The sequence below is a fragment of the Amblyomma maculatum genome, chromosome 6 (genome assembly GCF_055883805.1).
Source record: "Amblyomma maculatum isolate TAMU_Amacu chromosome 6, ASM5588380v1, whole genome shotgun sequence".
NCBI classification, from domain to species: domain Eukaryota; kingdom Metazoa; phylum Arthropoda; class Arachnida; order Ixodida; family Ixodidae; genus Amblyomma; species Amblyomma maculatum.
The window spans coordinates 145,648,149-145,660,501 of record NC_139349.1 but is presented as its reverse complement, the minus strand read 5'-3'; the positions used below and the strand labels follow the sequence as shown (position 1 = coordinate 145,660,501).

The 12,353-nt window shown below is 45.9% G+C and overlaps 1 protein-coding gene across 1 annotated transcript; it reads right to left on the bottom strand.

The window, feature by feature from the left end:
* Positions 1-10,440: 10,440 nt before the first annotated feature.
* On the bottom strand, positions 10,441-12,103 carry LOC146186979 (uncharacterized). Its single transcript, XM_084605748.1, has one exon. It carries the CDS (start codon positions 12,092-12,094, stop codon positions 10,571-10,573), a length of 1,524 nt encoding a protein of 507 aa, XP_084461874.1. The 5' UTR covers positions 12,095-12,103; the 3' UTR covers positions 10,441-10,570.
* Positions 12,104-12,353: the final 250 nt, after the last annotated feature.

Genomic DNA, 12,353 nt, shown 5'->3' with positions numbered 1-12,353 from the left:
GTAGGTGGCCAGTTATGGCTGCCGGTGGACTGCGCGACTCTCTTGTAGCTTCCTGCGTGCAAACGTACGGGGCACAAAAGGTGGGGTCAGAGGCGCTTTCCGTGCCAAGGGTCTAATCCAAGCAGAAGGCAAAATGCCTAAAGTTGTTAGAGCGCAATCCATGCCTTTTGTTTTGTTTTTGAAATCTCACTGTCATCCGCGTTCGAAAAGGGTGCGTCCAAGTTGGTACATTTATATGGCTGGTCTGATTAGAGATGCCTTGTATATTTTTGGAATCTTGAGACCATGTATGTATACTAGTTCCCTCACTAGATACTGCTCTCACCGCACAGTGGCTGTGTGAAAACATATCAGCCAATGTGCGGTAGGTGGTCAGTTATGGCTGCCGGTGGACTGCGCGACCCTCCTCTAGCTTCCTGCGTGCAAACGTACTGGGCATAAAAGGTAGGGTCAGAGGCGCTCTCTGTGCCAAGGTCTAACTCAAGCAGACGGCAAAACGCACAAAGATGTTCCAGCGGAATCCAGACCTTGTTTTGTTTTTGAAATCTCAATGTCATCCACGTCTGAAAAGGATGCTGAGAGGTTAGTACATTTAATATGGCTGGTTTAATTAGAGAAGCTTTGTTTATTTTTGGAATCTTGAGATCATGTATGTATACTAGGTCCCTCAATAGATAATGCTCTCACCGCACAGTGGCTGTGTGGAAACGTTTCAGCCACTGTGGGGTAGGTGGTCAGTTATGGCTGCCGGTGGACTGCGCGATCCTCTTGTAGCTTCCCGCGTGCAAACGTACGGGGCACAAAGGGTGGGGTCAGAGGCGCTCTCTGTGCCAAGGGTATAACTCAAGCAGAGGGCAAAATGCAAAAAGATGTTCCAGCGGAATCCAGACCTCCTTTTGTTTTTGAAATCTCAATGTCATCCACGTCTGAAAAGGATGCTGAGAGGTTGGTACATTTAATATGGCTGATCTGATTAGAGATGCTTTGTTTAGTTGTGTAATCTTGCAATCATGTATTTATATTATGTCCCTCACAAGATAATGCCCTCACCGCACACTGGCCGTGTTGAAACGTATCAGCCACTGTGCGGTAGCTGGCCAGTTATGGCTGCCGGTGGACTGCGCGACTGTCTTGTAGTTTCCTGCGTGCAAACGTACGGGGCACAAAAGGTGGGGTCAGAGGCGCTTTCCGTGCCAAGGGTCAAACCGAAGCAGAGGGCAAAATGCGTAACGTTGTTAGAGCGCAATCCATTTCTTTTGTTTTGTTTTTGAAATCTCATTGTCATCCGCGTTCGAAAAGGATGCGTCCAGGTTGGTAAATTTAATATGGCTGGTCTGATTAGAGATGTTTTGTTTATTTTTGGAATCTTGAGAACATGTATGTATATTAGTTCTTTCACTAGATAATGCTCTCACTGCACAGTGGCTGTGTGGAAACGTGTCAGCCACTGTGCGGTAGGTGGTCAGTTATGGCTGCCGGTGGACTGCCCGACCCTCCTGTAGCTTCCTGCGTGCAAACGTACTGGGCATAAAAGGTAGGGTCAGAGGCGCTCTCTGTGCCAAGGTCTAACTCAAGCAGACGGCAAAACGCACAAAGATGTTCCAGCGGAATCCAGACCTTGCTTTGTTTTTGAAATCTCAATGTCATCCACGTCTGAAAAGAATGCTGAGAGGTTAGTGCTTTTATATGGCTGGTCTAATTAGAGATGCTTGTTTATTTGTGCAATCTTAAAGACCGTGTATGTATATTAGGTCCCTAACTAGATAATGCTGTCCCCGCACAGTGGCTGTGTGGAAACGTGTCAGCCACTGTGCGGTAGGTGGCCAGTTATGGCTGCCGGTGGACTGCGCGACTCTCTTGTAGCTTCCTGCGTGCAAACGTACGGCGCACAAAAGGTGGGGTCAGAGGCGCTTTCCGTGCCAAGGGTCTAACCCAAGCAGAAGGCAAAATGCCTAAAGTTGTTAGAGCGCAATCCATGCCTTTTGTTTTGTTTTTGAAATCTCACTGTCATCCGCGTTCGAAAAGGGTGCGTCCAAGTTGGTACATTTATATGGCTGGTCTGATTAGAGATGCCTTGTATATTTTTGGAATCTTGAGACCATGTATGTATACTAGTTCCCTCACTAGATATTGCTCTCACCGCACAGTGGCTGTGTGAAAACATATCAGCCAATGTGCGGTAGGTGGTCAGTTATGGCTGCCGGTGGAATGCGCGACCCTCTTGTTGCTTCCTGCGTGCAAACGTACGGGGCACAAAAGGTAGGGTCAGAGGCGCTCTCTGTGCCAAGGTCTAACTCAAGCAGAGGGCAAAATGCACAAAGAAGTTCCAGCGGAATCCAGGCCATCTTTTGTTTTTAAAATCTCATTGTCATCCCAGGTCTGAAAAGGATGCTGAGAGGTTAGTACATTTAATATGGCTGGTTTAATTAGAGATGCTTTGTTTATTTGTGGAATCTTGAGAACATGTATGTATATTAGGTCCTTCCCTAGATAATGCTCTCACCGCACAGTGGCTGTGTGGAAACGTGTCAGCCACTGTGCGGTAGGTGGTCAGTTATGGCTGCCGGTGGACTGCGCGACCCTCCTGTAGCTTCCTGCGTGCTAACGTACGGGGCACAAAAGGTGGGGTCAGAGGCGTTCTCTGTGCCAAGGGTCTAACCCAAGCGGAGGGTAAAATGCTTAACGTTGTTAGAGCGCAATCCATGCCTTTTGTTTTGTTTTTGAAATCTCACTGTCATCCGCGTTCGAAAATGATGCATCCAGGTTGGTACATTAATTATGGCTTGTCTGATTATAGATGCTTTGTTTATTTTTGGAATCTTGAGTCCATGTATGTATACTAGGTCCCTCAATAGATAATGTTCTCACCGCACAGTGGCTGTGTGGAAACGTTTCAGCCACTGTGGGGTAGGTGGTCAGTTATGGCTGCCGGTGGACTGCGCGATCCTCTTGTAGCTTCCCGCGTGCAAACGTACGGGGCACAAAGGGTGGGGTCAGAGGCGCTCTCTGTGCCAAGGGTATAACTCAAGCAGAGGGCAAAATGCAAAAAGATGTCCCAGCGGAATCCAGACCTCCTTTTGTTTTTGAAATCTCAATGTCATCCACGTCTGAAAAGGATGCTGAGAGGTTGGTACATTTAATATGGCTGATCTGATTAGAGATGCTTTGTTTAGTTGTGTAATCTTGCGATCATGTATGTATATTATGTCCCTCACAAGATAGTGCCCTCACCGCACACTGGCCGTGTTGAAACGTATCAGCCACTGTGCGGTAGGTGGCCAGTTATGGCTGCCGGTGGACTGCGCGACTCTCTTGTAGCTTCCTGCGTGCAAACGTACGGGGCACAAAAGGTGGGGTCAGAGGCGCTTTCTGTGCCAAGGGTCAAACCGAAGTAGAGGGCAAAATGCCTAACGTTGTTAGAGCGCAATCCATTCCTTTTGTTTTTGAAATCTCACTGTCATCCGCGTTCGAAAAGGATGCGTCCAGGTTGGTACATTTATTTTGGCTGGTCTGATTATAGATGCTTTGTTTATTTTTGGAATCTTCAGACCATGTATGTATACTAGGTCCCTCACTAGATAATGCTCTCACCGCGTAGTGGCTGTGTGAAAACGTTTCAGCCAATTTGCAGTAGGTGGTCAGTTATGGCTGCCGGTGGACTGCGCGAACCTCTTGTAGCTTCCGGCGTGCAAACGTATTGGGCGCAAAAGGTAGGGTCAGAGGCGCTCTCTGTGCCAAGGTCTAACTCAAGCAGAGGGCAAAATGCACAAAGATGTTTCAGCGGAATCCAGACCTTGTTTTGTTTTTGAAATCTCAATGTCATCCACGTCTGAAAAGAATGCTGAGAGCTTAGTACATTTATATGGCTGGTGTAATTAGAGATGCTTTGTTTAGTTGTGGAATCTTGAGATCATGTGTGTATATTATGTCCCTCACTAGATAATGCCCCCACCGCACACTGGCTGTGTTGAAACGTATCAGCCACTGTGCGGTAGTTGGCCAGTTTTGGCTGAAGGTGGACTGCGCGACTCTCTTGTAGCTTCCTGCGTGCAAACGTACGGAGCACAAAAGGTGGGGTCTGAGGCGCTCTCTGTGCCAAGCGTCTAACTCAAGCAGAGGGCAAAATGCACAAAGATGTTCCAGCGCAATCCAGGCCTCCTTTTGTTTTTGAAATCTCAATGTCATCCACGTCTGAAAAGGATGCTGAGAGGTTGGTACATTTAATATGGCTCGTCTGATTAGAGATGCTTTGTTTATTTGTGGAATCTTAAAGACCATGTATGTATATTAGGTCCCTCACTAGATAATGCTCTCACCGCAAAGTGGCTGTCTGGAAACGTATCAGCCACTGTGCGGTAGGTGGTCAGTTATGGCTGCCGGTGGACTGCGCGACCCTCTAGTAGCTTCCTGCGTGCAAACGTACGGGGCACAAATGGTGGGCTCAGAGGCGCTCTCTGTGCCAAGGGTCTAAACCAAGCAGAGGGCAAAATGCTAAACGTTGTTAGAGCGCAATCCAGGTCTTCTTTTGTTTTTGAAATCTCAATGTCATCCACGTCTGAAAAGGATGCGTCCAGGTTAGTAGATTTATATGGCTGGTCTTATTAGAGATGCTTGTTTATTTGTGCAATCTTAAAGACCATGTATGTATATTAGGTCCCTCACTAGATAATGCTGTCACCGCACAGTGGCTGTGTGGAAACGTATCAGCCACTGTGCGGTAGGTGGTCAGTTATGGCTGCCGGTGGACTGCGCGACCCTCTAGTAGCTTCCTGCGTGCAAACGTACGGGGCACAAATGGTGGGGTCAGAGGCGCTCTCTGTGCAAAGGGTCTAACCCAAGCAGAAGGCCAAATGCCTAAAGTTGTTAGAGCGCAATCCATGCCTTTTGTTTTGTTTTTGAAATCTCACTGTCATCCGCGTTGGAAAAGGGTGCGTCCAGGTTGGTACATTTAATATGGCTGGTCTGATTAGAGATGCCTTGTATATTTTTGGAATCTTGAGACCATGTACTAGATAATGCTCTCACCGCACAGTGGCTGTGTGAAAACATCAGCCAATGTGCGGTAGGTGGTCAGTTATGGCTGCCGGTGGACTGCGCGACCCTCTTGTAGCTTCCTGCGTGCAAAGGTACGGGGCACAAAAGGTAGGGTCAGGGGCGCTCTCTGTGCCAAGGTCTAGCTCAAGCAGAGGGCAAAATACACAAAGATGTTCCAGCGGAATCCAGGCCTTCTTTTGTTTTTGAAATCTCAATGTCATCCCAGGTCTGAAAAGGATGCTGGGAGGTTAGTACATTTAATATGGCTGGTTTAATTAGAGATGCTTTGTTTATTTGTGGAATCTTGAGACCATGTATGTATATTAGGTCCCTCACCAGATAATGCTCTCACCGCACAGTGGCTCTGTGGAAACCTGTCAGCCACTGTGCGGTAGGTGGTCAGTTATGGCTGCCGGTGGACTGCGTGACCCTCCTCAAGCTTCGTGCGTGCAAACGTACGGGGCACGAAAGGTGGGGTCAGAGGCGTTCTCTGAGCCAAGGGTCTACCCAAGCAGAGGGCAAAATGCTTAACGTTGTTAGAGCGCAATCCATGCCTTTTGTTTTGTTTTTGAAATCTCACTGTCATCCGCCTTCGAAAATGATGCGTCCAGGTTGGTACATTTAATATGGCTGCTCTAATTAGAGATGCTTTGTTTATTTGTGGAATCTTAAAGACCATGTATGTATATTAGGTCATTCACTAGATAATGCTCTCACCGCACAGTGGCTGTGTGAAAACGTCTCAGCCACTGCGCGTTAGGTGGTCAGTTATGGCTGCCGGTAGACTGCGCGACCCTCTTGTAGCTTCCTGCGTGCAAACGTACGGGGCACAAAAGGCAGGGTCAGCGGCGCTCTCTGTGCCAAGGGTATAACTCAAGCAGAGGGCAAAATGCAGAAAGATGTTCCAGCGGAATCCAGGCCTCCTTTTGTTTTTGAAATCTCAATGTCATCCACGTCTGAAAAGGATGCTGAGAGGTTAGTACATCTAATATTTCTGGTTTGATTAGAGATGCTTTGTTTATTTGTGGAATCTTGAGACCACGTATGTATATTAGGTCCCTCACTAGATAATGCTCTCACCGCACAGTGGCTGTGTGGAAACGTTTCAGCCACTGTGGGGTAGGTGGTCAGTTATGGCTGCCGGTGGACTGCGCGATCCTCTTGTAGCTTCCCGCGTGCAAACGTACGGGGCACAAAAGGTGGGGTCAGAGGCGCTCCCTGTGCCAAGGGTATAACTCAAGCAGAGTGCAAAATGCACAAAGATGTTCCAGCGGAATCCAGACCTCCTTTTCTTTTTGAAATCTCAATGTCATCCACGTCTGAAAAGAATGCTGAGAGGTTAGTACATTTATATGGCTGGTCTAATTAGAGATGCTTGTTTGTTTGTGCAATCTTAAAGACCATGTATGTATATTAGGTCCCTCACTAGATAATGCTGTCACCGCACAGTGGCTGTGTGGAAACGTATCAGCCACTGTGCGGTAGGTGGTCAGTTATGGCTGCCGGTGGACTGCGCGACCATCTAGTAGCATCCTGCGTGCAAACGTACGGGGCACAAACGGTGAGGTCAGAGGCGCTCTCTGTGCAAAGGGTCTAACCCAAGCAGAAGGGGAAATGCCTAAAGTTGTTAGAGCGCAATCCATGCCTTTTGTTTTGTTTTTGAAATCTCACTGTCATCCGCGTTCGAAAAGGGTGCGTCCAGGTTGGTACATTTAATATGGCTGGTCTGATTAGAGATGCCTGGTATATTTTTGGAATCTTGAGACCATGTACTAGATAATGCTCTCACCGCACAGTGGCTGTGTGAAAACATATCAGCCAATGTGCGGAAGGTGGTCAGTTATAGCTGCCGGTGGACTGCGCGACCCTCTTCTAGTTTCCTGCGTGCGAACGTACGGGGCACAAAAGGTAGGGTCAGGGGCGCTCTCTGTGCCAAGGTCTAACTCAAGCAGAGGGCAAAATACACAAAGATGTTCCAGCGGAATCCAGGCCTTCTTTTGTTTTTGAAATCCCAATGTCATCCCAGGTCTGAAAAGGATGCTGGGAGGTTAGTACATTTAATATGGCTGGTTTAATTAGAGACGCTTTGTTTATTTGTGGAATCTTGAGAACATGTATGTATATTAGGTCCCTCACTAGATAATGCTCTCACCGCACAGTGACTCTGTGGAAACCTCTCAGCCACTGTGCGGTAGGTGGTCAGTTATGGCTGCCGGTGGACTGCGCGACCCTCCTGCAGCTTCGTGCGTGCAAACGTACGGGGCACAAAAAGTGGGGTCAGAGGCGTTCTCTGTGCCAAGGGTCTAACCCAAGCAGAGGGCAAAATGCTTAACGTTGTTAGAGCGCAATCCATGCCTTTGGTTTTGTTTTTGAAATCTCACTGTCATCCGCGTTCGAAAATGATGCGTCCAGGTTGGTACATTTAATATCGCTGCTCTAATTTATTATTTATTTTATTTAGGAATACTGTCAATCCCGGGCGGGATCGTTACAGGCAGGGCACAAAACGCATACAAAAAGTCAGACAATATTTGGAACATGTTCAAAGGCAGGGACAATCATTTAAAATAAAAGGAAGATTGCGGTCAGAAATAAACGAAGCAAGACAATGATCAGTGTATACAGTAAAAATTACAGTGAAATATTGACACATGAAAACAAAGAAAAGGGTATATGAATGGACAAAGAATGGAAGTAACAAAGCAATAAGGAATTCGTACAATTTGCAAGTTATCAATGTATGCTGACAAGGGAACTGTTTGGATGAACATTCATGAATTTGTGTGTAAATGATCCTCCACTAGCTTTGCAAATTCATCCAGTGTTGAACTTTGTGTTATTGATGGTTTCAAGGTGTTCCACTCTCTAATTGCAAGGGGGAAAAATGAGTTTTTGAAACTGTCACAATGGCAAGAAAATTCATTTATAGTCAAAGAGTGTTTATAGCGCGTGAGTCTTGTGTCTTCGATGACGATGTACTTTGATGTATCTATATTAAAGTGGTTATGCACGAGTTGATACAGAAATTTCAGGCGTGCTAGTACTGCGCGTTTTTCCAAACTCAGCATGACGGCTTTCTTAAGTAGGTGAGTTGGCGAGTCAGTCATTTTATATTTGTTAAAGATGTACCTTATCGCCTTCCGTTGTATTCCTTCTAGTTTTTTTATGTTTTGTTTAGTTGCCGGGAACCATACGACGTTTGCATATTCCACTGTTGATCTTATAAAGGCATTGTAAGCTAACATTTTAGTTTCGGGTGGTGCATCTCGGAGACGACGTCTAAGAAAAAATAACTTTCGTGTAGCAGCTGCTGTTACGGTATTTACGTGCGAGTCCCATCTTAGGTTATGCGTGAGTATCAAGCCAAGATATTTGTGTTCGCTGACTCGGGTTAGTAAAGTATTGCTTATACTGTACGGAAAATGCAGGCACTCTTTTTTTCTGGTTATCGGCAGGAATACACATTTATTAACATTCAGCACCATCTGCCACTCTGTACACCACTGTGACACTGTTTCCAGTGCGTTGTTTAGAGCTATATGATCTTCAGAGGAATTAATTTCACGATAAAGGATGCAGTCGTCTGCAAAAAGCCTGATATTTACGACAATATTTTTAGGAAGGTCATTTATAAAGAGTAAAAATAATATTGGTGCCAGTACGCAACCTTGCGGTACTCCAGAGGTGACAGGTACTATTTGTGAGTTCTGGTTATTTATTTGTACGAACTGGTGACGATCTGTTAGATAGTCCCGGATCCAATCTATGACAGGGTTATCACCGAATATGGATGCTAATTTCTTGATAAGTTTTACATGAGAAACGCGATCGAAAGCTTTGGAGAAATCTCAAAAGATGAGGTCGATTTGTTTTTGGTTATCAATGCTAAGGGAAATGTCGTGTATTAGCTCCAGTAGTTGGGTGACGGTTGAGAGCCCCTTGCGGAAACCATGCTGAAAGGGTGATAACAGATGTTCCTGCTCAAGATGTGTGTTTAAGTGTTTTAGTATTATGTGTTCTAGAAGTTTGCAGGCGGTACAAGTTAGCGATATTGGTCGAAAGTTAGAAATATCATCTTTGCTACCGGATTTGTGAATAGGAATGACCTTTGCGGTTTTCCATTCCCTTGGTAATTTACCAGTTGTGAGTGATTTGTCGTACAATACACAAAAGTATTTCGCTACCCATTGTGAGTACCGTTGGAGAAAAACATTCGGTAAGTTATCGGGCCCAATCCCTTTCTTAACATCAAGGTCTAGTAGAAGGTTTAGTACTCCCGATTCGGTTACTGATAGTGGTTTTAAGCGATTTGTCAAACTGCACTGGTTTAGATGTCGGCAGCTGCCATTATCTCTCGTGAAAACAGATTTTAAGTAGCTGTTCAGCTTGTTTGCGCTAGTTTGGCTTTCTTCATCGGCGGCAAAGTTTGCTTCACTTTCTTTAGGTTTGAGGTATTCCCAAAACTTTTTAGGAGAACTTTTTAGGAAATTGGGAAGGATGTGGGTAAAATAGCTCTTTTTGGCAGCTTTTATTTTTAACTTCATGTGGCGGATAGTGATACTAAGCCTGGTTCTATTTTTTGTCGTAGGATGCAGTTTCAATGTTTTTCGGAGACGTTTTACCCTGCGTTTAGCGTGGATGACATCTCGTGTAATCCACGGGTTGTGTGTTTTAGGCACTTTTGTTTTTATCGGTACATAGTTCCGGAGACAGAATGATACGATATCTTTGAACGCGTGCCACACTGTCTCAATATCTGTGTGGATGTCCCTTGATAGGTTTTCGAACGGTGTAAAAGCGAAGGCAAGGTGGTCTAAAATGCTATTATCGTCAACCCTGCTGAAGTTGTAAAATGTAGCTTTCGGTTTAGCGTGAAATGTTTTGTAATGAGTCGCGACAGTACAAAATGCTATCTTATGGTCCGATATGCCGGTAATTATCTCTACTTTGGATGTTTCAGGTGGAAAGTGTTCACTAAGAAAGACAAGGTCCAGAACATTTGAAGTACATCCATGTACACGTGTCGGCTCTTGCACGATTTGTCGTAGATTGAAGTGCAGCATTGCGTCGAAGATAATTTCCGAACAAGCACTTTGATATTGCATGGTCTGCCAATTTATATCCGGGAGGTTGAAATCACCAAGCAAGATTAATCTGTTTCCCTGAATCTGTTTTTGCATGTAATTTAGGAGATTTTTCATGACATCGCAGTCAGATGAGGGGCTGCGATAGACGCTACCTACAACGATAGCTCGAGAGCCAAATATTATTTTGCAGAAAACTGCTTCGGCGCCTTGAACGTCGGGAAGAACCGTGAATGGAAATTCTTTTTTTATCAAGATTGCCACCCCTCCACCACGTGTCATCCTATCCCTTCTAACAACATTGTGATTTGGGGGAGTTATCTCAATATCTTTGATGTCACTTGTAAGCCACGTCTCCGTTACAGCTACAAAATCAGGTTCCAGGCTAAGAAGTAAAGATTCGAATCCTTCTAACTTGTTTAATAGGCTGCGGGCATTCACATTGATAAAAGTTATTTCGGACCCTTCCGTTGACGGCGGGGACGTAGTGTTCGCTCTACATTTTGCTCGTTTTTTTCACCTTCAGAATCATCTAAAACTTGATCTATTAGCACTATATCGTTCACTTCATTGTCCCACTTGTATAGCTTTCCGCTTATACGTACTTTGTCGTAGACAAGGAAAACCTTTTCGCCCGCATCCTTTCTAGGCTTTGCGCACTCCCATAATTTTTTTCTAATGTCGCGCACTCGAGATGAAAAATCCTCGCTTATGGAAAAGTTTGATCCTTTAAGTTTAAAGCAGTTTTTTAGAACTTTGGTTTTGTCTCGAAAGTCCAAAAATTTCAGAATTACTGGTCGTATTTTTCCACTTGATGGCCTTCCAATTCTATGTATTCTTTCAATTTCGACGGGAGCAACCTTGATAATTTTCTGAATGATTTCTTCTTTTATTATGTGCTCTAACGTTTCATTGTCTTCCTTGTCGTCCTCTGGAACTCCATACACTACTAAATTTGACCTTCTTGATCGGTTTTCCAGGTCATCAATGCGCGCTTCAAGAGACAGGACTGCCCTCTGCAGGTCTACTACCTGATGTGTACAATTTGAAATTTTGTTGTCTTTTATGGCAAGGTTTTTTAATTTGGCATCGATGGAGGCTAGGCGCTGTTCTTTAATATCTTTCAAATCGTCGGCGATCTGTGCAAGCTGTCTGCAAATTTGTGTCATGTCGGGACCAGGATTTGTTTCCACATCTCCTGCTAACAGTAGTAAATTTTTTACAAAGGCGGCAATGTCACAAAAAAGCGGGCAGATCAACCGTGGGCACGGCAGCACAAGCAGATATGGATCATTGGAATGTACGCATAAACCATATCGTTTTCTCACCGGCACAAGAAAGACGAAAGGATTAGACGTCCGCATTTCCACTGCGCTGCCGTGCCCTGTGGCTGCTGGGGTGGCTCGGCCGGCTTTTATATTCCAGGTTTTCCGTGCTGTCTCAAAGGCGGCGCTGGTCCTCGCGTCGGCGCACAGTGTTTCTGATGCCGGGCGACCATGTTGGAAGCATCCGCGCACGATGATATGCGGCGTGAACGGCACGTGTTGGTGGGCCCCCAGCTGCGTTGGACTTGCTTGCGTCGAGTTTCCGTAGACTTCCAACCAAGATGGTATCAACAGGGTACTGATGACTAACTGCACAAGAAAGACGAAAGGATTAGACGTCCGCATTTCCACTGCGCTGCCGTGCCCTGTGGCTGCTGGGTTGGCTCGGCCGGCTTTTATATTCCAGGTTTTCCGTGCTGTCTCAAAGGCGGCGCTGGTCCTCGCGTCGGCGCACAGTGTTTCTGATGCCGGGCGACCATGTTGGAAGCATCCGCGCACGATGATATGCGGCGTGAACGGCACGTGTTGGTGGGCCCCCAGCTGCGTTGGACTTGCTTGCGTCGAGTTTCCGTAGACTTCCAACCAAGATGGTATCAACAGGGTACTGATGACTAACTGCACAAGAAAGACGAAAGGATTAGACGTCCGCATTTCCACTGCGCTGCCGTGCCCTGTGTCAATTAGAGATGCTTTGTTTATTTGTGGAATCTTAAAGACCATGTATGTATATTAGGTCCTTCACTAGATAATGCTCTCACCGCACAGTGGCTGTGTGAAAACGTTTCAGCCACTGCGCGTTAGGTGGTCAGTTATGGCTGCCGGTAGACTGCGCGACCCTCTTGTAGCTTCCTGCGTGCAAACGTACGGGGCACAAAAGGCAGGATCAGAGACGCTCTCTGTGCCAAGGGTA